Below are 24,316 nucleotides of genomic sequence, written 5' to 3' on the forward strand. Positions count from 1 at the left end.
AAGGTATTATAAACTTTTGAAAGTTTAAAAATATTTTTTCAAATAGATTCAAAAGTTTTTGAAACAAATTATTAATGTAAGCAAAATACTATTGAAGCTTTTTAAGGTCGAAGAGTATTATTTTTTTAAGGCAAAATACAAAGTTAAGAATACTTTTGTTCATAGAGCAGAGCAACCTTATGTTCATGTAGGTCGAAGGATAGCGGGCCGATTCTCTGAATTCGAACAATACTCGATGGGTAGTCCTCGACTCATTTAAGCCTATGCAAATCATTCATGTAGGTCGAAGGATAGCGGGCCGATTCTCTGGCTTGTCCATTCCAAGGAGGGAGTTGGGTCATGGGCTTTGGGCAAAGGCTCGGTGTCTATTGTCCTTAGAGTTGGAGGAAACTGCGTGAGGCTGGCTTCACAGAGCAGCGTAACCTTCCGCTCCTGTCGATGGAAGGATAACAGGCCAATTCTCCTAGGCCCGATATTATCCTCTCGGTAGTTTTTAATCTAAAACAATCCCACATTGATAGATTTAAAATTAGATGTAGTCTTCATAAAGTAGCCATTGTGATAACCATATAGCCGAGCTTGGTAATGTGAGCTTGTAACCCATATGGGGGCAACAAAGTAGTTGGAGGTTGGCTCAACCCATTGGTTAGGGTTGTTGGAGTTGTTGTTCGGCTTGCCCATTCCAAGGAGGGAGTTGGGTCATGGGCTTTGGGCGAAGACTCAGTGTCCATTGTCCTTAGAGTTGGAGGAAACCGCGTGAGGCTGGCTTCACAAAGCAACGTAACCTTTAGGTATTAACCTCTAGGTAGGTGGAAGGATAGCAGGTCAGTTCTCTTAGGCTCGAGTCCTCAGCCTGACATACACTCTTTTTTTTTCAAAATGTTTGAAGAGGTGAGATTGATAGGTTTTTCATCTAAACAATCCCACATTGATAGATTTAAAATTAGATGTAGTCTTCATAAAGTAGCCATTGTGCTAAGCATATCGCCGAGCTTGGTAATGTGAGCTTGTAACCCATGGGCAACAAAGTGGTTGGAGGTTGGCTCATCCCATTGGTTAGGGTTGTTGGAGTTGTTTTTTGGCCTGTCCATCCCAAGGAGGGAGTTGGGTCATGGGCATCCCACATTGATAGATTTAAAATTAGATGTAGTCTTCATAAAGTAGCCATTGTGCTAAGCATATCGCCGAGCTTGGTAATGTGAGCTTGTAACCCATGGGCAACAAAGTGGTTGGAGGTTGGCTCATCCCATTGGTTAGGGTTGTTGGAGTTGTTTTTTGGCCTGTCCATCCCAAGGAGGGAGTTGGGTCATGGGCATCCCACATTGATAGATTTAAAATTAGATGTAGTCTTCATAAAGTAGCCATTGTGCTAAGCATATCGCCGAGCTTGGTAATGTGAGCTTGTAACCCATATTGGGGCAACAAAGTGGTTGGAGATTGGCTCATAAAGTAGCCATTGTGCTAAGCATATGGGGCAACAAAGTGGTTGGAGATTGGCTCAACCCATTGGTTAGGGTTGTTGGAGTTGTTGTCCGGCCTGCCCATTCCAAGGAGGGAGTTGGGTCATGGGCATCCCACATTGATAGATTTAAAATTAGATGTAGTCTTCATAAAGTAGCCATTGTGCTAAGCATATCGCCGAGCTTGGTAATGTGAGCTTGTAACCCATATGGGGGCAACAAAGTGGTTGGAGATTGGCTCATAAAGTAGCCATTGTGCTAAGCATATGGGGCAACAAAGTGGTTGGAGATTGGCTCAACCCATTGGTTAGGGTTGTTGGAGTTGTTGTCCGGCCTGCCCATTCCAAGGAGGGAGTTGGGTCATGGGCATCCCACATTGATAGATTTAAAATTAGATGTAGTCTTCATAAAGTAGCCATTGTGCTAAGCATATCGCCGAGCTTGGTAATGTGAGCTTGTAACCCATATTGGGGCAACAAAGTGGTTGGAGATTGGCTCATAAAGTAGCCATTGTGCTAAGCATATGGGGCAACAAAGTGGTTGGAGATTGGCTCAACCCATTGGTTAGGGTTGTTGGAGTTGTTGTCCGGCCTGCCCATTCCAAGGAGGGAGTTGGGTCATGGGCTTTAGGCGAAGGCTCAGTGTCCATTGTCCCATTGTCCTTAGAGTTGGAGGAAACCTCATGAGGCTAGCTTCACAGAGCAGCGTAACCTTCCACTCCTGTCGGTGGAAGGATAGTAGGCCAGTGACGGTTTTGGAATTGTTTGCGAGGGATGGAAGAGCTAAATAGTGAGATACTTCCCACTTTTCTATGCCACCCGACACTAAAATGTATCAAGATTTGAAATAACATTTTTGGTGACGTAGTATGAAGAGGAACATAGCAGAGTTCTTAAGCAAGTGACTTATAACCCCTTAGTCAACGAAATGGAAGTGAGAAAATATACGATAATCGTCGAAAGAGTATACGGTGATATGGATAATCGTCGACAGGCGACCTAAGCCGTCGCACTTCCTACCTTGTAAGACAACTTATACGATGGATAACTTGGCACGTTTATACATGAAAGAGATTGTTAGACTACATGGGGCTCTAGTGTCTATGTTGTCGGATCTAGATTCACGCTTTACATCGACATTTTGACGCTGATTCTAGAAAGCTTTGGGCACTCGCCTCGACGTTAGTACTGCTTTCCACCCACATATAGACGGTTAGATTGAGTGTTTGAACAAAATTTTAGAAGATATGTTGCGCGATTGTGTGTTGGATTTTGTAGGTAGTTGAGACTCTAAGCTACTTTTTATGGAGTTCGCTTATAAGAATGGCTTCCAGGCAACCATTAGAATGACACTATTTGAAGCATCATAAAAGAAATGGTGTAGGCCTCTGTTGTGTTGGGAGGAGGTAGGTAAATGAGGGCTAATGAGATCAGAGTTAGTCTAGGCTACTAATGAGATTGTGCATAAGAAGAGTTACAAACTAGCCCTACCACCATCCCTTTCATTGGTATAAAACGTGTTTTATGTGTCCTACATGTGCCATATGTATGATTGATATGTTATGCTACGCTAAGTTATACAATGTGTCACGCTTCTGCTTGTCCAAGGCGTGTTTCTTGTTGCTATGTGTCCGATGTCCCAGTCATACTTGTCCAGGATATGTTGTTCATGGTCGCATGTCCGTTCCAAAATCATGTCTACACCCGCTATTGTCAAAAATGTCTCGAAATGTACTATAGGGGGATGTGACTAGTTGTCAATTATTCGTACCTTGGTTAAATGTTATCAAAGCTATGGTTGTTGCTTATTCATTTTTAACTTATAACATTAATTTCTTCAAATTAGTTTAAACATATTTCCTCACTCACATTTTCTAAACATTTCTTTCGAACGTGACCCGAGACTCAATCAACTTTCGTATGTTTGACTTTTTCGCCAGGTTAGAACAAGTGTTGCATAATCGCTGTCCTGCTGCCACAAGAGTGTATTGTGATAAATGGTATTATAGTCGAGTCCTCTCCTTGAAGCGTAGTACACAAACATGTCCACTACAAAATAATTGAGCATGTCCCTAGTTAACTGATTGGTAGAGATCGAAGATCACTTTCTCTACTTGAGTGAAGTTCCTAATGAAATGGGGCTTTTGGAATCTCGTATGAATGAGATTGTCGCTAAAGCTGATAGAATCGACGAGATGGCGGGCCGAATAGAGGCAATCCTTGTCCATAAATTAATGGTTAGGGTTGAGGCCTTAGAAAACAAGCCCATAACTGTTGATTGCTTCGAGCATGGGGATAGCTCTATGGGCTCTGTTGCTCAGATGGAAAAATGTATTAAGAACTTAGACAATAACTAATAAGCAATCGTTCAGATGGTCTTAGAAGTGTCTAAAGATTTCAGAGAATTTGAGAGTGTAGTCTAGTACTTTTGGCCACAAATACTGGGACAAACTTGAAGTCGGAGGAGGGGAATATGAGTCCTTTCAACATAGAGGAAGAACACAATGGCGGAGATCTCACCGTCATAATAGTCGCAATCAAAACCAAGGTCCCTCACCTTGCTTCATATGCAAGGGGGCCCACAGAGAAACTGAGTGAGTACGAAAGGTGGCACCTATGCCTTTGAAGAAACATTTGAAATGAAATCAGAAGCTAAGTACAAGATGACAGAAGTTGACGCACCGCTAATCAAAAGCGTGGAAAACCCCACATGGAGGCCCTAAAGTAGCCCCAGAAGAGAGTGGATTAGATAGAAAAGTTAGTGGAACGCATTCTAATGCATGTTGGGGCCTGGGTCAACCATAGAAGGACCAAAAAACACTATAGTCAACAAAGCCGCTCGCAACTTCATGACAGAGACCGAAGCGAAACGCTTGAACATTCTAAGAAATCGAGATATAGGACAGATGCAAGCTGTCAATTTAGTAACCATACTTGTCTTAGGGGTTGCAAAGAGAACTCCGATCAATATAGTGTCTTGGATGAGACTTGATTTTGTAATTATCAAGATTGACGACTTCAACATCTTGTTAGGGATGGATTTATTGCTTGAATACAAAATTATTTTCATGCTCTTAGTGAAATGTTTAATAGTAATTGGGTCCAACCCGACAATCATTCAGACTCTCACCCGTCAACTAAAGGAAGTGAAGATGATGTCAGCGCAATATTTGGTAAGGGATCTTACCAATAATGAACCACGGTCGCTGCCATTGTCATGGTTGAAGAGTGGGGCTCAAGTGAGTTCACTTCAATAGAAACCTCGCGATCTGATATGAATCCAACCACTGATCCTTTGCATATATCCGAAGGAGCGATTACAAGAAGCAGGGTATTACCATGGTTGAAGAGGGGGGCTCAGGTGAGCTCACTTCAATAGAAACCTCGCGAAACCCGCGACACAAAACCAAAATGCCAAACAAAGAGTTTATCCTCACCTAAGGAGATCAATCACGAGATTGATTCTATGTCGGAGGCGAAATCGTGTGCCACAGATGTGTGTCATACGCCTCAACCTGAGAGAACTGAATTCTACAAATAGATAATGACTTGTTGCAATCGGGTGCAGTAAACCCTCAACGACTCTCTCGTACATTAGACCCTCAACGACTCTCTCGTACATTAGACCCTCAACGGCTCTTGTTAGTGATCACCCAAATCTTATGGAGAGACCAAAAGCCAACAACTTTTTGGAAGGGCGCAGGCAAGCCTCCAAAGTAACTTTGTTCACTCAGAAGGACCATTTAGACGAATGAAGAGAAGAGTAAGTCGAAAGTGTCGACCACGAAAATTTAAAAACGGAGAGGAAATTCTGATCAAGTTGAGGTCAGATCAACGCCAATTCCAAAGCAGTAAGAACTAAGGATTGGTGTGAAAATACTATGGAACAAACGAAATTATCTACAAGGTCGGGAAGACATCATATAGGATTAAATTTTTCTCATGGATGCGGACTAGCTTTGTTGTCGATGTTAGTAACTTAAAACGTTACAATTACCTAATACAATAACAAAATATATATATATATATATATATATATATCAAAGATCTTGTCAATCAACTCTTCATGAACCAAGAAAAAATGACAACTAACCCTGTCGTGAAAGTTTGGGTAAATAAATAAATAAATAAATAAATAAATAAATAAATATATATATATATATATATATATATATATATATATATATATATATATTATTTATTTATTTATTTATTTATTTATTTATTTATTACAATAAGAAATAAATTGTAATTGCATATAAAATATTAAAATATGAGAAGAGGTGAGTCACATAGAACAATCCCACATTGAAAGATTAAAAATAGCATGTAGTGTTTATAAAGAAGCCATTGTGACAAACAAATCGCTGAGCTTGGTAATGTGAGCTTGTAACCCATAATGGGGGCAACAAAGTGGTTGGAGGTTGGCTCAACCAATTGGATACCGGCTGCTGGAGTTGTTATCTGGCCTGTCCATTCCAAGTAAGGAGTTGGGTCGTGGGCTTTGAGCGAAGGCCTAGTGTAGTCCACGACCCTTAGAGTTGGAGGAGACCGCGTCAGGCTGGTTTCACAGAGCAGCGTAACCTTCCGCTCCTATCGGTGGAAGGATAGCGGGTTGGATCTCTCGGGCACACTATTATCCTCTTGGTAGTCCTCAACATCCACTTTTTGTGCCCGGCGGCCAGCGGCCAATTGTAACTCCATTTTGCTACAACAATCCCACATTGAAAGATTTAAAATAGCATGTAGTGTATATAAAGAAGCCATTGTGACAAATAAATCGCCTATAGAGGTTGGCTCAACCAATTGGATACCGGCTAGGATAGCGGGTTGGATCTCTCGGGCACAATATTATCCTCTTGGTAGTCCTCAACATCCACTTTTTGTGCCCGGCCAGCGGCCAATTGTAACTCCATTTTGCTACAACAATCCCACATTTAAAGATTTAAAATAGCATGTAGTGTATATAAAGAAGCCATTGTGACAAATAAATCGCCTATGGAGGTTGGCTCAACCAATTGGATACCGGCCGCTGGAGTTGTTATCTGGCCTGTCCATTCCAAGTAGGGAGTTGGTTCGTGGGCTTTGAGAGAAGGCCTAGTGTAGTCCACCACCCTTAGAGTTGGAGGAAACCGCGTCAGGCTGGTTTCACAGAGCAGCGTAACCTTCCGCTCCTATCGGTGGAAGGATAGCGGGTTGGGTCTCTCGGGCACAATATTATCCTCTTGGTAGTCCTCAACATCCACTTTTTGTGCCCGGCGGCCAGCGGCCAATTGTAACTCCATTTTGCTACAACAATCCCACATTGAAAGATTTAAAATAGCATGTAGTGTTTATAAAGAAGCCATTGTGACAAACAAATCGCCGAGCTTGGTAATGTGAGCTTGGTAATGTGAGCTTGTAACCCATAATGGGGGCAACAAAGTGGTTGGAGGTTGGCTCAACCAATTGGATACCGGCTGCTGGAGTTGTTATCTGGCCTGTCCATTCCAAGTAAGGAGTTGGGTCGTGGGCTTTGAGCGAAGGCTGTAGTCCACGACCCTTAGAGTTGGAGGAGACCGCGTCAGGCTGGTTTCACAGAGCAGCGTAACCTTCCGCTCCTATCGGTGGAAGGATAGCGGGTTGGATCTCTCGGGCACAATATTATCCTCTTGGTAGTCCTCAACATCCACTTTTTGCGACCGATAAACGAATCGCCGAGCTTGGTAACGTGAGTTAGAGGAGAGGAGTAGGAGACGAACAAAGAAATGTTATATTGGAAATAGCCTACAACTCTAAGTCTAACATGAACAACAAAGGGAATACTAACAAAATACCACATCCTAAACCAAAAACCATAAAAGAAATTACTACAACTCTATCATCAACTCATTACCCGCTAGAGGCATCATTTTGATCTCTCCCCACAAATAAAAGTTCAGAACATGAAAAGCTTTAGAACATATTCAACACATAGCAGCTTCTTCAACACAACTCTATCATCAACTCATTACCCGGGTCGAGATGAGCGTAGAAAAACCCGATAAACAGGTAAATAGGAAGCAGCTTCTTCACCTTGATAACCACATGGAGATCCCTAAGAATGGAAGAATAATGACCAACCCATAGTTCACAAAAGTATCACCATCTTCAATCTCTTCCATCTTATTATGCAAACTTCTCCATACACTTGTCGTTAAACCACCATGTTCATCCTGCATTCCGTGCCATTTACCCTCTCTTAGTAATCTTTATCATAGAAGACGTTTTTCGGAAGTCGAAAGGTAAATAATAGAAAGTTACCCTTGAGCTTGATTTAGTTGATCGATCTGGATTATCTGAAGTAATTAACGTTCTTTCATTGTGGTGTGACAATTGATGTAATTCGGGTTCTGCCTTGTTCGAGTCCTTTCTCGGGACAATCTTGTAAGCGGAATCGGTATGAACTGTTTCCATCACTGAGCCGAAGAAGTTCGTCACAGGAACCTAGAGAGAGGAGAAAGAGGTAAGTTAGTAACTGCTCATGACCATAACGCAGCAGATCAACTGTGAGAATGACAATCAAATACTTCGGACGGAAAAGCTTTCGTACCTCCTCCAGTTTATGTTGGTATAGATCGGTTCTATAATATGCAGTTGACATCAACAAACTTGGATTATATGAACTGAAAAGACTGCAAATTTCCACCAAAAGGGGTCAAACTAAGACAAAAAAGTGTTCCAATCAAGCAAAATAAGAGCAATAGGATAATTACAAAAGCCATAACTATTGATACTCAAAGAGACATGGAACTTAACAAGGCCTATATCTCTTCCTTAGACCTCCCAACGCCTCTAAATAATATATTGTTACTCTCAACTCAAGCTTAGATCTTAATTCTTCAATTATCTTTGAAAGGATCAAATTGAATATTTCATCATGAAATAGAACTTTTCTCGACGACCCAAAAACGTGTAGTACTGAATTCTTCCTCCCCTCTTCCCCTGTTACATGTGATTTGTGAACCAAACTCTATTATACTCAACATAAATAATTAGTCTGGATAGAACCTCCCTAAGCCCATCAACGCTTCATTCCTTTGTCTCAAATTTCGAATACATCCCCCCTCCCCTTGATGCCTTTAATCATTGGCTTTACCCGATAGAACTCGCCCGTAGGCTCCAGCTATCTTGAGGGAAAATTCGGAGGGAACCAGTTACTAGAGGGTTCAATTTAGTCTTTCGCCCCTATACCCAAGTCAGACAAACAATTTGCACGTCAATATCGCTGCGAGCCTCCACCAGAGTTTCCTCTGGCTTCGCTCTGCTCAGGATTAGTTCACCATCTTTCGAGTCCGAACAGGCATGCTCACACTCAAACCCTTCTAAAAAAATCAAGGTCGGTCGGTGGTGCAACCCACAAAGGGATCCCACGAGTCAGCTTCCTTGCGCCTTACAGGTTTACTCGCCCGTTAACTCGCGCATAGGTCAAACAACTTGGTCCGTGTTTCAAAACAAGTCGAATGGGGAGCCCACAGGCCAATGCCAGGAGCACACAGATTCAGAAGCATGCCAAAAGGCACGTGCTGCCAGCCATGGATGTACATAAAATAGGTAGGAAGATTAACTAAAAGAAATTGACACAAAGTCAATCTGCTGCCTTAAACAATGTAAACTCACTATTACTGGTGGATCAATATCAACTTTCTATCAAATTGTTTACACATCACCTAAGCCTCCCCTCAATTAAAGAGGAGGAGAACAAATGCCTCATGATTTAGTTCTCTAACAAAAGTCATAGAATAAGGCATGAAAAGAGAAATCGAACCTATATTTCAACTTTAAATATGAAGCTGTTGATTATAATGGAAATACAAGGAAACAAATAGACAATCCTAAATTTTGGCACAGTTAAGACCTAGAGGTGATAATGATTAAGAACAGTTTAGAGAAAGGCGATAAGATCAGACTAACCTGATTAATGAAGTATTATCATACATATTTAATCTCTCAAAGAAGGCTAGTGTGTAATATGTGAAACGGTCAACGACAGAAACACCAACCTGTTAATGAAGATGAAGATAAAATAAATACAATCTAAGGAAACAAAAATATATGGTAAAAACGAAACTGAGTATGCAATATATGCAATGATATCAGGGCACACTTACATCTGGGTCCAAGTGATGTGAATATGAGTTCTCTCCTTTCTTACTACTTCCAATGGCTAAAACACCTGGGGAATGAAGCTGCATAAAGTAAGGACCTCTACTTCAGTACTGAAAATTGTTACGATTTTACATCCACAAAGTTGATTTGCCACACCCATCCCCCAAATGTTTTCATTGGTTAATTAAAAATTCAGTCATTTCTTTGTTCCAATTTATAAACCATGCTACAACATTTATTTTCCTTATGAGCTTTTGACTTCATCAGATGCTCCAATTTTATTATTTCACAGACTGCATAATTCCACAATAAGTAAAATGCAGAATATAGATAATGGTTTGGAGAAGAAAGCTAAACTTGGTAGTAAAATTAGCAATATACCCAAAAGAAAATGCCAATAATGAAACTCTTGAAGTCTTTTTGACTAAATTGAGAGAGTAGGGAGTAACTGCAAACCTGATTGAAGAGAGTAGCAGCTTGACAAGTATCAACCATTATCAGCAGCTCCTTAAATCTATCAGTATAATATTGCCACCGATATTAATGACAGCAAGGTGTATATGACGTGAGAAAATAAAAATTCGTAATAAAGAAGAAAGAAAATAAAAATTCATGGTAAAGAAGAAAGAAGTTTAGTTTCCAATAAATCTGCAGAACAGATGCCTTTCAATGGTTATTAGGTTCCAAGAGTTGAACTCGGATTCATTTTATTCAGAATTGTTAGCTTTTAACCAATTTTTATGTACTCGCGCTAATCATAAGCAACAACCATCTAAACCTACCAAATTTGACATTGAGAAACTTCAAGAACATTAACCAATTTTATACTAATGTTTTACTTTAGTATAAACCAATCCAATCAGCATTGGTGCTGTAAGCCGATGTAAAAGAACATTCCCACCTATGTTTTTCTTTCATTTGTTTCACAGCATCAGCTAAATCATGACTCTGGAGTTCTTCAGAGTCTTGGAACTTCAAAAATTCATCTCCCCCATGTCCTGTCATGTATAGAAGAATGTGGCTTCCTTCGTCACTTAATAAGCGTTTTGATCTTGGAACAGCAACCTCATGGCGTCCAGTCAATACCCTTAAGAAATTTTCAACTGTGACCTCATAACCTCGATAATCAACCTAAGTGTAGCCAAGACAATAAATTGTTTCAAGAAATCATGACTCACTGAATGTCTTGAACTATAACTAACAAGAATAATCATATTAAAAAAAATGGGTTCTCAATGATATAGGTGCAGAAAAAAGGTGGGATGTTCATAAAGAATAAAATATTTATTTGAACAAAACAAACAACAGCATTTCAGAAGATTGACATGTGATGTAAAGTATAATTCTGTTCATTATACAATTTCTTTCGAAGATTGATTTTCGTATAAACACAAGTAAAGCCCTGATTTTCGTAGAGGATTGATCTTATATTTTGCTTAGGAAAATAATAAAATAACCATAAAAAAACTAATTAAAAATCAATGTAATCATATAATCAGTACAATGAAATAAAGTCCTAGAACCCAAATGGAGGAAGCCATAGACAATGCAACTGGCGTCGGGAAACAGCATAGTTCCATTGATATTCTATCAGGTATCCAAAAGGTCATGATATTAGTTATAACTAACAACCCCAAATCCCGTGGCGATGGCATCAGATTATATTTGATAGCTATATTTAAGAAAATTGCTAAAAGTTTGAACAGATTGAAATACCAAGATAATGAAATTGTAAGTTAGGTGCAAACAAGATCCATCACTAAATGAACACAGCTAGACGGTATGTTCTTTTGGATAGAAAAAAACAGTGTGCAGAGAAGCCAACCTCAACATTATCTCCATACAAGTTGATCTTGTGATTTTCATTGTTGAACACTTTTGCAGGGTATTTGTTTCGAGGATTGCAGGCTATGTCGTCCGCCAACATAAGTATAATCCTCTCATCAGGTATTCCGAGCCGTTTTACAGTCCTAAAACAAAAGCAAAAAACGAAACTAATTCGACAAACGCCTAGCTAGATCCTACGAAGAAAATAGATCGTCAAAGCTATCGTCTTACCTGTACAAGGACAGCGTATTCGCCATGTGCCGATAATTGAACCTGAAAAACCACATCCACAGCTTATTGAAGATGTTGTAATAAGATTACAATCGTTTTTGAATGTAAACAACTTACTGAAATAATCATCAAAAACTATACAACTTAGACAAGAACTTGAGGCAATTTATTTCACATGAGAATCTATTCTCCAAAAAGTAATAACTTCACAAATGAAACAAATCTAAAATGTGTTGAAGCTAACTCAAATTGTTCATCATGAAGAATCCATCCAAGTAATCGAACATAGAATTTTTTTACGACATAAATTAGACAATCTTGACTACCAGGAAGTTGAACCATTATCAATTCACGAGAACGCAAATGCAAAAAAGTTGGAATGGAATCGGACGAACCAGTAGCGAGAGGTACAGACTAGAACTGCCCAGTTATTGGTATGCATAGTTGTCTCGGAAGGAGAACCGTAAGCCATAGAGTTGCCCAAGTAACCGAGGCCGAGAATCAGAATCAGAATCAGAAGTGAAGCCATTGAAGAACTGTAAAACTGGGACATCTTTTAGATCTGCACCAGAAAACTTCTATTGCGCCAAGACTTTATTCCCCTTCGATGAACCCTATTTCTCTAATTTCTCTCCATCTCTCGCATCCCTCATCAATCACCGTGCGTTCTTGTGCTCGCCTTATGGATTTCAATTGTTCATCGCCGTCTCTTCTCTTCGAATCGGAAATTTTCACCGGCTAACACTTCTTCAACGGCCCAAATGAATTATTACAACCGATTTCTCATTTTGAACAACTCTTTGTACAAAATCTATTAGATGGGTTCTTTAAAGATTATTTAGAGGATTGAATGTTGTTCTTGTGGGAGTGTATATGTTGTTAGTATCATTGGGTTAATCGATGATTCAGGTTAAGATTTCTTGTTCTAATTGTCGTTAATCAAAAGTTCAAGTTAAGGTTTACATTAAGATTTCTTTGTTATTGTATCGTTAGATTAATCTTATTGAAGCTTCATGAAACGATTGAGATTGTTGGGTTAAACTTCGACGAGATGATGTAGAGTTCGATTAGAAAAGGTTAAGTAATGGTTAGAAATGATCGCATGGGCCAGAGTGAGGACGTAGCTAGAGTTAGAGGTAGAGATAGCAAAGAAAGATTGAAGCTTATATCTCTCTCCGAGACTCAACATCCTTGCTGGCACGTCACCTCGTGCCCATCCTCGTTTGGGGTTCAGCCTCCTCACTGGTACACCTCTTGTTGCTGGCTCTGATACCATTTGTAACCGCCTAAACCCATCACTTGCGATATTGTCCTCTTTGACCTTTCTCTTGAGATTTTAAAAACATGTCTTGAGTTCTTTTAGCACTACACGCTGCCATGCGATAGGGTGGTTTGGAAATAAGCCCAGTTCCTTGCTTGAGTTTTATGGCAAAATCTACATATCAAGAAGGGAATATTCCTAATTGGTATTCCGAAAACTCCTCCACTATTGGTACTGTATCTAACGTCTTTTCTTTTCCTCTTACATCTATGGCACATGCTAACATAGTGCTACCCCTTGTTGAACTAGTCTCTTAACTTTCATCATTGAGACTACTTTCGGGGTAGTTCCGATGTAGGTACCTTTAAACTTAAAGTTGGGACCCGACAATGGGGAAACTATTACATCCTTTTTATGACAGTTTATACTAGCATGGTTTTCAGCTAACTAGTCCATACTTAGTATTACATTCAAATCTGTCATACTAACTACTGTTAGGTCTATGCTTAGGGTTCGATCAACTACGGTTACTTGGTCATCTTTTACTCTATCCTTAGCTACTAAGTCTACCCACGGGTAGTTACACACAATACATACAATAAGGATTCTAGTATGAACCCTGCTTGATTAACAAAAGAAAAAGATGTTGAACCAAATATTGTGAAAGTGTAATTACCTAGAATTGGTAGTGTACTTAATAAATACTATTAGGTCTATGACGGATACTTACAGATAATACATGCAATAAGGGTTCTAGTTCGAACCTTGCTTGTTTAACAAAGGAAAATGGGTTAAACCAGAATCAAATATTGTGAAAGTGTAATTACCTAGAAATGGTCTAAATTTAAATTTTGAGAGATCGTAACTTCGAGTTTAATTGGCCAAATTTGATTTTTTTTTTTTTTTTTTGGGTAATATTTCAAGATGATAAGATAAGGAATCACTACAAGGGGAATAAGATTCAGATTACGTTGTTAATCGAATATCTCAAGGCAAGAACACTTGTTTGAGATTCGAATCACTCCACAAGCAAGATCGATCATGTCTAGCTTGAATGATTCTTGTTGATCAAATATCTCAAAACAAGAACACTCGTCCTAGATTCGAATCACTCCACAAGCAAGATTGATCATGTCGGGCTTGAATGATTCTACATGCAACCTAAACTACGTAGAATTGCAAAGAAACTTAGCCATTGGCTAAAGAAAACGCTCCTTTTACTACATACACGACTTTATATAGTCTCAAATATAGTCTCAAAATGAAACTAGATATTCCAAGAGTTGTAACATTCATACTTAAGGATCATAATTAACCTTAGTATTGGTAACCTAAAGTAAATAAAAAGTCTTAAAAATATATTAATGAAATACAATAATTCTAGATTACTAATTTATCCAAAATTTATAACATGAAACTTCATTTTTTTTCAATATGGTATGAATTGAAATATTTTTTGATAATTTCAACAATATTTTCTTCACATCTTTATTGAAGTATATTGTATGATAGATGTCTCTTGATTTATATCACAAGATCTACACAGAGAAGACGTATTGTGTATGAACGAAGACCGAGAGTAGTTAAGAAGAGTAGTCAAAGTTCTGAAACAGGGAGGGCTTTTTTTGGCTTTGTTTTCTTCCAAGGGCGCGAGTAATTAGCATAACATTGACCGATTTAGCGTAAATAGTTCAAAATTTGGACAATCTTGGTTACTATCGGTACTGGTCGCGGACCTTTTTCTTCCAAAGTCAGCTCTCTCCAAAGTCCCCCTTTTGATCCTTGAGCCACCCCACAGCGGACGACGGCGGCAGCCGACCATGCTATTAAACCCCACCACCACCACCTCCGACTTCCTGTTTTCTTTCCCCTTTCTCTATTTCAACAACACCCACTAGACCCTTTTCTTTCGATACCCTTCACACTATCAAATGGACCCTTCACTTCTCGACGATATCATCAATCGCCTTCTCGAGGTCCGTGGCCGTGTCGGCAAGCAGGTTCAGTTGTCCGAGTCTGAGATCCGACAACTCTGTCAAGTTTCCAGAGAGATTTTCTTGCAGCAGCCTAATTTGTTGGAGCTTGAAGCACCCATCAAGATTTGTGGTATCGTTTTCTTACCATACTACTTGTTTTCCTTCCTTCTTTGCTAATCTCTGAGATTTTGATGTTTGGTTTTGTTTGTAGAAATTCTTGTAGACATGTTTTGTTGTTATTGTGAAATGATTTTGGAGCTTTTCTTAGTCGTAGTTGTTGAAGTCTATTTGGTTAAGTGGTGTTTTGGTTGACATATTTGAAGTACTTGATTTGCTGGGTTCCTTCGTTTTTCTTGTTCTGTTGTTATGTAGCAGTAATTTGTCAACTTCTTTTAGTTTTAGCCTCTAATGATGAATCCATTTGATTAGTTGTGTGAGATCCCACATCGGTTGGGGAGGAGAACGAAACATTCTTATAAGGGTGTGGAAACCTCTCTCTAGGAGACGCGATTTAAAAACCTTGTGGGGAAGTCCAAAAGGGAAAGCTCCAAGAGGACAATATTTGCTAGCGGTGCACATGGGCTGTTACAAATGGTATTAGAGCCAGACACCGGACAGTGTGCTAGCGAGGACGCTGGGTCCCCAAGGAGGTGGATTGTGAGATCCCACGTCGGTTGGAGGGGGAACGAAGTATTTCTTGTAAGAGTGTGGAAACCTCTCTCTCTAGTACACACATTTTAAAAACCTCGAGGGGAAGCCTGAAAGGGAAAGCCCAAATAGGATAATATCTACTAGCGGTGAGCTTAGATTGTTACAAATGGTATCAGAGCCAGACACTGGGCAGTGTGCCAGCGAGGACGCTGGCCCTAAGGAGGGTGGATTGTGAGATCCCACATCGGTTGAAGAGGAGAACGGAGCATTTCTTATAAGGGTGTGGAAACCTCTTCCTAGTAGACGCATTTTAAAAACTTTGAGAGGAAGCCTGAAAGGGAAAGCCCAAAGAGGATATCTGCTAGCGGTTGGCTTGGGCTGTTACAAATTGGTCCCGTGCTGATGAACCTGTCGGGCTTTTATTTATGTATGCTGACGGCCAGACACAAATACATAGACTTATACACTGGTGTAACCTTCAACCCTTTAATATTTCCCATTGGTTAAGTGGGTCATAGTTGATGAACCTGAGGAGGTGTTTATGCAGACAGAAGATTGCAAACACACAAACATGTATCCGTAGAATATTGCAACGTTCGTGTTTTTTTAATAAGAAACGAAACTTTTATTGAAAAAATGAAAAGATATTGATGGTCAAAAGATACCAACTCCACAAGGAAGATAAAGCAAAATAATAATAATAATAATAACAAAACCAAGAACATCTTCTAAGATGAACATAAATCCAGAAAAGAACACCAATAAAAGGCTTGATCAAAGGATACATACTTAAAAGGCTAATTCCTCGTTAAATAGGATTACGTCAATCTTCCTCAAATTAAGATTATCCGTTTGAAACTCCCCCTCGAGTTGATGAATAGATAGCATTCGTTCCTAGTTTGGATGCTAACTCATGAAACAGTAAGCTGTGAAGTCCTTTTGTTAGCACATTTGCTCGTTGAAGTGGTGAGGGCACATGACTCATGCATACTAGCCCTTCTCTAATGTATCCTTAATGAAGTGCCAATCGATTTCATTTTGCTTTGTTTTGTCATGTTGGATAAGATTATGAGCAATATTAGGCTGCTTTGTTGTTGCAGTACAACTTTAATGAGCCTTCTCCCTTAATTTGTAAGTCATCAAGGATTATCTTCAGCTATAAGATCCCAGTCCTTGTGCAATAGCTCGGAATTCAACCATAAACTAGTTATCATCCTGTTTACGAGTAATCCTACCAACAGACCTACTTGTACCTAGTTCTTAGGTCTTGGTCACCGAGACTCGTTGATGCCTCTTGGTCAGGTTGGGGGCACTTGCCCCAACGAAACTTTGACATCTCTCTTGGCCAATTCTCAACTCGGCCACCTCTTGTAGCAAACACTGCAACAAAGCTTTTCTCTGGTCTTGCTGCAACTTCTCTCTTCTTGTCTCTTACATCCAGCTTGAATCTCCTTCATGAACATGTTGGTCTTGACAACTTCTTATGAAGCCACCCACTTAGGCATGCACAAATGACTTGGATACATGTGCTCCCTTCTCTTTGAGCACATATACGGGCAAACAACCAATTTTCTTGAGTTACTTTCCTCTCTTGTGCTCACTTCTCTAGGAGCACTTCCAGGAGCGTTGTTTGCCTCTCTCGTGCTTACTTCTCTTAAAATACCTCGCTTGCCTCTCTCGTGCTGAGTTACTTCCCTCTATTTATGGCACTTCTTAGCCATGATTATTATCTTGTTGGATTTATTTAGATTTATCTTATCTTATTACCTATTATCTAGGAATTTATTTAGATTACCTAGTATCTAGAAAATTTAGATTATCTATCGATTTAGATTTAGTCCGTCTTTCTCCCTATTAATAGGGTCATATAATTCTCTAAAAAGAAAATAAGAAAGACAACAAGATATTGCAACATGGTATCAAAGCTCTTCTATTCTGAAAAATCTTATTAGAATCGAACCCCTAACTCAATCGGTGAAGCCTTCATCGCCACCGATCATCCATTGTGATCAAGTTTTATTCGAAGCCTTCATAGCTGTCGTCACTGTAACTAAGTTTCACTTAGTGTGCTTATTTGGAATCCCACATAGCAAGGGGGAAAAAAAGAAAAGGAAGGAGATCTGCCGCTGCCGCTCAAATCAAAAGAAGAATCCAGCAAGTCCACATTTCCTTTGCCGCAAACCCGTATTGCAAATCAGAAGCCACCTCCAAACAAATTTTCAAATCCTTGATACCATTAGTCAAGGATTCCACTGCCCAACCACATCCCATTAGTCAAACTTTTATTTCCACCACAAGCTCATCTAAGACACCATATCTATCTGCATCAAGTGTTCATTTCCCATTCGGCAAGGTTTGTTTTCGTTTTCGTTTTCGTTATCCCGCTAAGCTTTCATATCATAATCCAATTTTATACTCAAGCCCACAAATACTCGAGCCCATTAGCAACACAAGTCCAACATGGTACTCAAGTCCAACGTACACTGTTTTGTGTGGAAGCTTTTACATATCTTTTTCCATTTCATTCTTCATTATTCTAGTTTGTCAATTGCTTATTTAAGTACTCCAGAAGGACTTTGGTAAAGAGTGCATACTAACAAACCACTTAGATATTTGGTTTTACCCTATTGTATGAGTTTTTGAATTGAGCCAAAGGCATTTTACAAATGCTTCCACACAAGTGTAATGTGGTGCCTAGGTCAATCAAGATTTATGGTATCTTTTGCAAACCGTGCCTTTATTTTCTCCCCATAGAAATAGAAAAAACATCCAAATGAGTTAAAATGGCTTCAATATCATACAACTTCCTATCGAACAAAACCAAGGGAAATGAACGAAGAGCTTCCATAAGAAGAATTGAAGCCACAAAGTGAAACTTCAAGATGCATAGATGGTAAAGAAAAGGAAACAATGAGTAGAGGGGTCTATCCCTCAACCACTTATCTTTCTAGGAACAAGTATTCATCCCAATGCCCCTAGATTAATGAACAAAGTAAGAGAAGGAAGAGAGGCCGTCAAAAACAAGAGTGGATTGTCCTCGGCCTATATGATTGTATTTACTTGCAATTACCTTATGCCATAAAGTTTCAAGCCCCTGAGAAAAGAACAACCATTTAGCCAACAAGGCTTCATTACATGTCCTTAAATTTCCTGTACATGGTCACCACAAGAATTTAATCTCTCCAACTGCTAGAAAGAATATTTGAAATGGTGTTTTTCTTCTTCTTGGTAGCTAAAATACAGTGGAAGACCTTGGTGTTATCATCTCTTCCTAGAAGCAATGTTTGAGTCGGTCGATTTTTTAAATAAAATTATAAATGAGTGATGTCACTTCCTCATGAGATCACTGCAGTCTTAAAGAGGTTAAACACCCAAAATGTATACTTGTTCCATAATATTATCTCTTGTTTAAGGTTCTTTAGCTTTATCATAAAGACCTGACCTGGCCATCGTGGAACTTTTTTTCCATCTTTTGTCAATGGAAGGGTGAAAAGAATGAATAGCTAATGGTTTTATTCTAAGATTGATTTTGAGAAAGCTTATGGTCATATGAATTGAAGTTTCTTGAATAAAGTATTGTCGAAGGATTAGCCTTAAGTTAGGAGATAGTTGTGCGATTAGTCTGAATAAAGTTTGATTTGCTTGCTGGGTGGAATATTGTCAAAGGATTAACCTTAAGGATTAGTGAAAGTGCTCCAAGAGGAGTGAACACGAGAGAGACAAGTAATGCCTGTGAAAGTGTTTCAAGAGGCGTGAGCATGAGAGAGACAGGTAATGCCCGTGGTAGTGCTTCAAGAGGAGTGAACATGAGAGTGGCAAGCAACCCCTATAGAAGTGCTCCAAGGGGATAGTATGCATGAGTTATGTGTTCTCACGACTTCAAGTGACAAATGTGCTAACAAATAGACTTTAGAGCTTACTATTTCATGAGTCAATATCCAAGCTGAGAATGAATAATATCTATCATTCAGCTTGATGGGGAGTGTCGAAGGATTAGCTTTAAGTTATGAGATATTTGTGTAATCCAATTAAATAAGAGAAGTAGTTGACCTCCGTAATTTATCTCTACTGTTACCTAGTATCTAGTTGCAATAAGTATTTTTTTTTTTTTTTTTGGGACAAGACATCAATGTCCATATAGAACAATCTAGGAAATGGTGTAGAAGATAAGACATCAATGTCCATATTTTTTTTCTTGGCTAATGAGGGAGCTAGGGGGAACTTTGAAGTGTGGGAAATCTCGAGATGAGGGGTTGTCCATATCATTTTAGATTCGAAACTTTGTGGCATATCATTTTGTTAGGTCAAAATATATGTGAGATTCAACCTCATTAGGCTCTAGATAGGAGGAATTTGAAACTTCGTTGTGAGGCCTTCTTGGAGAATGCTTATGATGTTTCCGTTTAGAAATTGAAACTTCGAGTTCATAATATAGGATCATTGAGAGCAAGTATGGTTTGTTCTTATGATTGTGTTACAAGTCATAGGGGCAAAGGAAGTTTCATGAGTCACGGGGTGTCCACCGCTTTTGGGTACACAACTTTCCTTAGCTTCTCGATGTTTTGGATGATCTGTTGATTTGTTTCTGGGAAGATTGTTTGGTAAGGGAAAACACCTCATATTAAATTTCGAACAGGTAGATGTGCCTTTTATAACATAGAGAGGCTAACTAAATCCCTGGATACAAAGGTCATTTGCTTCATAATGAGATTACACAAATATCTCTTGAATCAATGTTATTCCTTGAACAATTTATTATTAAGTTTATCGTAATCCATCCGCTTGAACTCTTGGGTTCAATGATGATTTGGCATGGTATTAGAGCATGAGGTCCCTAACGTGTAACGGTTTGAGACAACTTTTAGAGGCTTTTGAAGTGCAAATGGCTCGTAGCTGGTCTTATTAGTCTATTATTCACGTGTTATTCACCTCCGTCTCGGACAAGGGTGGCTCCTCTTTGGCAAGTTGCTTATTTTGCTGTCTCATGGATCGTTAGGCTTGAGAAACATAGGAGAGTTTTTAGAGATGTAGAGAGTTCTTAGGAGAAAGATCGAGTCTTGGCGTGGTTAAGTGCCTCCTTATAGGTTTCTATAACGAAGTAGCGTTTTTCCATGGCATTGGCTTGTTTTTGTTCGCCTTTGTATTCTTTCATTTTTTTTAATCAAAGTTCGGTTTCTTACCAAAAATATATATGGCTTGTTTTGGTTATTTTTCTCGTTTACTTCTTTCGTTTTCTTCAGTTTTTTTCATAAAAAATTAACGCCTCCAGAAAATTAGTGTCCAGGTGCCAAACTTGGTTCTCGACCGTCACTTCAGTGTACTTTGAACATTGTGTAGTTATCAGTTCTTCTTAGTTCTTCTGTCCTGTTCTTTCAGGTTTTGGTTGTTTCTAGTTAGGTAGCAATTATATGGTGTATAATAAACCTATGATTGATTTGCTATAATAAATATTGCACGTAAATACTCGAATTCAACAAATTGCATGTTCGACCGAAAAATGGTCGCTTGTTCAGAAATATCTTGTTTTCGTGCAACGAAGTCGAACTTTAGTGGCTCGAAAGGATAAGCTAGAGATCGGACAATGGGTTATATTTGTCTTCAATTATGGTTGGTCCTGTTAATGTTGTTCTATTTGTGATGTGTAGGTGACATACATGGGCAATATTCTGATCTATTAAGGCTATTCGAGTACGGTGGGTTACCCCCTCATGCTAACTACTTATTTTTGGGTGATTATGTCGATCGAGGCAAGCAAAGTCTCGAAACCATATGTCTTCTCTTGGCGTATAAAATAAAATATCCCGAGAATTTCTTCATATTGAGAGGGAACCATGAATGTGCTTCTATAAACCGAATATATGGGTTCTACGACGAGTGTAAAAGAAGATTTAATGTTCGGTTATGGAAGACGTTTACCGACTGCTTTAACTGCCTGCCTGTGGCTGCTCTTATTGATGAAAAGATTCTCTGCATGCATGGAGGTTTGTCTCCTGACCTGAATAATTTGGATCAAATTAGAAACATGTCGAGACCAACAGATGTACCGGACACTGGTTTGCTCTGTGATCTTCTCTGGTCCGATCCGAGTAAGGATGTTCAAGGTTGGGGAATGAACGACCGGGGTGTTTCGTTTACTTTTGGTGCTGACAAGGTTACGGAGTTTCTTCAGAAGCATGATTTGGATCTCATTTGTCGTGCTCATCAGGTTTTTCTTGTTTCATTTTTCGAGTCTTTAAAATCACGAAAACTGATTCTACTTGCTGCAAACCACCTTTGTAGAATGATCGAACTTTAACGTAACTCGTGCAGGGGTCATTTTAGACTAGTTTATAGCAAATTTGATTTCTCGTAAACTCTTTATCGATTGGAGACTGCAATAGTTACTACTAGCTTCGTCCCGTACTGTTCTTTTCGAGCTTCGAAGCTTTTAACTTGCCACTACTTTTATAGGTTGTGGAGGATGGATACGAGTTCTTCGCAGATCGTCAACTTGTAACGATTTTTTCAGCACCGAATTACTGTGGGGAGTTCGACAACGCTGGTGCCATGATGAGTGTGGACGAGACGCTTATGTGTTCGTTTCAAATACTAAAGCCTGCCTATAAGAAGCCTGAGCTGAACTTTGGAAGCACTACCACCTCAAAGCCTGGAAATCCTCCCCCAGGGGTTAAGGTAAACACAATATTCAAGAAAAAGTATTCTTTTCGAGGTTGTTTAGTTTTTCGACATAAAATGTTCGTACCCACCTAGAGTTAGCTTTAGTCGTTTTTGGTCGGATGAAATAGTAGAAAGGATTCTTGGGAGAACGGGTTTAGATCTCCTTGTGACCGCCTACCCTTCTTGCCATCGGTTTGTCAAGAATGGGTTCAGATCTCCTAGTTTCTCGGTTGTTGAGGATTGTTGGGAGGGAGCCCTACATTGGCTAATCTAGGGAAATACATCTCCATTGGTTGAGGCCTTTTGGGGAAACGCCCAAAGCAAAACCATGAGAGCTTATGCTCAAAGTGGACAATATCATACCATTGTGGAGATCCGTGATTCCTAACATGGTATTAGAGCTATGCCCTAAACTTAGCCATGTCTCTAGAATCCTCAAATGTCGAACAAAGAATTGTGAGCCTCGAAGGTGTAGTAAAAAAGTGACTAAAGTGTCGAACAAAAGGGTGTACTTTGTTCGAGGGCTCCAGAGAAGGAGTCGAGCCTCGATTAAAGGAAGGTTGTTCGAGGGCTCCATAGGCCTCAGGGGAGGCTCTATGTTGTACTTTGTTCGATGGGAGGATTATTGAGGATTGTTGGGAGGGAGTCCCACATTGGTTAATTTAGGGAATGATCATGAGTTTATAAGTAAGGAATACATCTCCAATGGTACGAGGCCGTTTGGGGAAACAAACAACAAAGCCATGAGAGCTTATGCTCAAAGTGGACAATATCATACCATTGTGGAGATCCCGTGATTTCTAACATCCATCACACGGTCCTTGGCATTTACATGCATACGAACTTTCTTCTTACTCGTGCCATTTTGACTTGCTATTTTCGTTTGATCTTTTCGTATTTTGCAGTCCTTTCTTGGTACAAAATCATGATTTGGTCAGGCACTTAAAAGGAGGTCTCTTGCAGCCAGTTGAGTTTACAAAAATTTGGAAGTTTATCTCCTAGAGGAAACTGTAGGATCATCGATCATTTGATTCTAAACTCAGAATGTTGAAAATTGTAAAAAACAAAAACAAAACGAAAAACGATAAACGAAAAAATTGTAAGGTGAAATATAAGAGGATTACAAATATTGTTTTCTCGATACGAATTCGAGTTGTCGAAAATGGTAGGCTGCAAAGGCCTGCTTTTCTTCCTTGTACACTAATTGGCAGCGCCATCGATGCTACCGGTGCTACAAGTTTACTGTATGTGGTACACATTTAATCACGCGTTTTGTTCTTATTTCTTGTTCTTTCTCTGGTCGATCGAGATGTTAATATCAGTCTTTTTGTTCATGGTGGCTGCAAATGATAGCCAATTTTACCATTATATCATGATCCAACCTTTGCAACGTCTTCATATCCATTGTTCTTAGCTTGAATGGTCTTATGATGATTTGTTGTTTAAAGCCATGTCTTTATGATTTGTAACGTTTCGTTCTCAGGATTCGGGTTAAGATTTGGAGTATGGATTTAGCATTTGTGTACTCCAACATTTTCTTGTATCCTTGCGACATAATCACTTTACTTCTTGTTTCTAAGAGATGACTGTCTCTATAGACTAACATATGTCTTTTCAGCATGTTTTGTTCGTCTATATGTTTTTTAGAAAAAATTTCAAGAGGTTACCCAACATAGAAGTACACTTAATTTTGGAGTTTTTACGATTAGTCACGGCAAATAAAGTGCACATTGTTGGTATAGGTAAGAACTTTCGTTTCTTTTAAGTCTTTCTTAGTCATTCTATGCTTGCTTTTAAATGCCTCACTTTCTTCGTGTGGTGATGGTGGATCACTGTCATATTGAGCTCCAGATGTGGGCACGCTTGTTTCTACCTTCGTGTATTGTGGACATTAGCTTAGTTTCCAATCCCTTTGTGATGATATCGATTAGGGATGTCTACTTCTAATGGTTGGTGTTTTATGGCTCACGTTGCTACACAATCTAACGTGCAAATTTGAGGTAGGTCGATCATCATCATCCCTCGTGTTCTCTCTCGTGAATTGATTAATTCAGATATGCAACCATTCCCACGTTCGTGCTTTCTCGATAAAGGGCTATTGAAGATTAGCGATTTGACTAGCACATG

The 24,316-nt window shown here is 39.3% G+C and overlaps 2 protein-coding genes across 3 annotated transcripts; one reads left to right on the forward strand and one right to left on the reverse strand.

Moving 5' to 3' along the window:
• Positions 1-7,188: 7,188 nt before the first annotated feature.
• On the reverse strand, positions 7,189-12,976 carry LOC111796254 (putative GPI-anchor transamidase). Of its 2 annotated transcripts, none has more exons than XR_002815312.1 (11): positions 12,040-12,442; positions 11,645-11,686; positions 11,412-11,556; positions 10,488-10,717; positions 10,043-10,100; positions 9,589-9,666; positions 9,392-9,480; positions 8,031-8,112; positions 7,742-7,924; positions 7,454-7,653; positions 7,189-7,418 (listed from the first exon to the last, which is right to left on the reverse strand). XR_002815312.1 is itself a non-coding variant. In XM_023679015.1 (11 exons), exons 2-11 carry the CDS (start codon positions 12,195-12,197, stop codon positions 7,510-7,512), a joined length of 1,209 nt encoding a protein of 402 aa, XP_023534783.1. In that variant the 5' UTR covers positions 12,198-12,358; positions 12,966-12,976; the 3' UTR covers positions 7,189-7,509. The 2 variants fall into 2 exon arrangements, 1 of the variants encoding a protein (XP_023534783.1); XM_023679015.1 differs by adding an exon at positions 12,966-12,976 and having other exon boundaries at positions 7,189-7,653; positions 12,040-12,358.
• Positions 12,977-14,596: 1,620 nt separating this feature from the next.
• Positions 14,597-23,470, forward strand: LOC111796255 (serine/threonine-protein phosphatase PP1-like). Its single transcript, XM_023679016.1, has 4 exons — positions 14,597-15,011; positions 21,178-21,737; positions 21,983-22,204; positions 23,095-23,470. The coding sequence occupies exons 1-4, from the start codon at positions 14,837-14,839 to the stop codon at positions 23,116-23,118; spliced, it is 981 nt and encodes a 326-aa protein (XP_023534784.1). The 5' UTR covers positions 14,597-14,836; the 3' UTR covers positions 23,119-23,470.
• Positions 23,471-24,316: the final 846 nt, after the last annotated feature.

Source organism: Cucurbita pepo, chromosome LG05 (genome assembly GCF_002806865.2).
Source record: "Cucurbita pepo subsp. pepo cultivar mu-cu-16 chromosome LG05, ASM280686v2, whole genome shotgun sequence".
NCBI lineage: Eukaryota > Viridiplantae > Streptophyta > Magnoliopsida > Cucurbitales > Cucurbitaceae > Cucurbita > Cucurbita pepo.

Excerpts from the sequence above, each read along its gene's own strand:
- LOC111796254 (XM_023679015.1), bottom strand. The coding sequence starts at position 12,197 with ATGTCCCAGTTTTACAGTTCTTCAATGGCTTCACTTCTGATTCTGATT. Across the intron at positions 10,101-10,487 it reads CAAATGAAAGAAAAACATAG|ATTTAAGGAGCTGCTGATAA; the intron begins GTGGGAATGTTC and ends TTATACTGATAG. Across the intron at positions 7,925-8,030 it reads ACCAACATAAACTGGAGGAG|GTTCCTGTGACGAACTTCTT; the intron begins GTACGAAAGCTT and ends TCCTCTCTCTAG.
- LOC111796255 (XM_023679016.1), top strand. The coding sequence starts at position 14,837 with ATGGACCCTTCACTTCTCGACGATATCATCAATCGCCTTCTCGAGGTC. Across the intron at positions 21,738-21,982 it reads TCATTTGTCGTGCTCATCAG|GTTGTGGAGGATGGATACGA; the intron begins GTTTTTCTTGTT and ends CTACTTTTATAG. Across the intron at positions 22,205-23,094 it reads ATCCTCCCCCAGGGGTTAAG|TCCTTTCTTGGTACAAAATC; the intron begins GTAAACACAATA and ends CGTATTTTGCAG.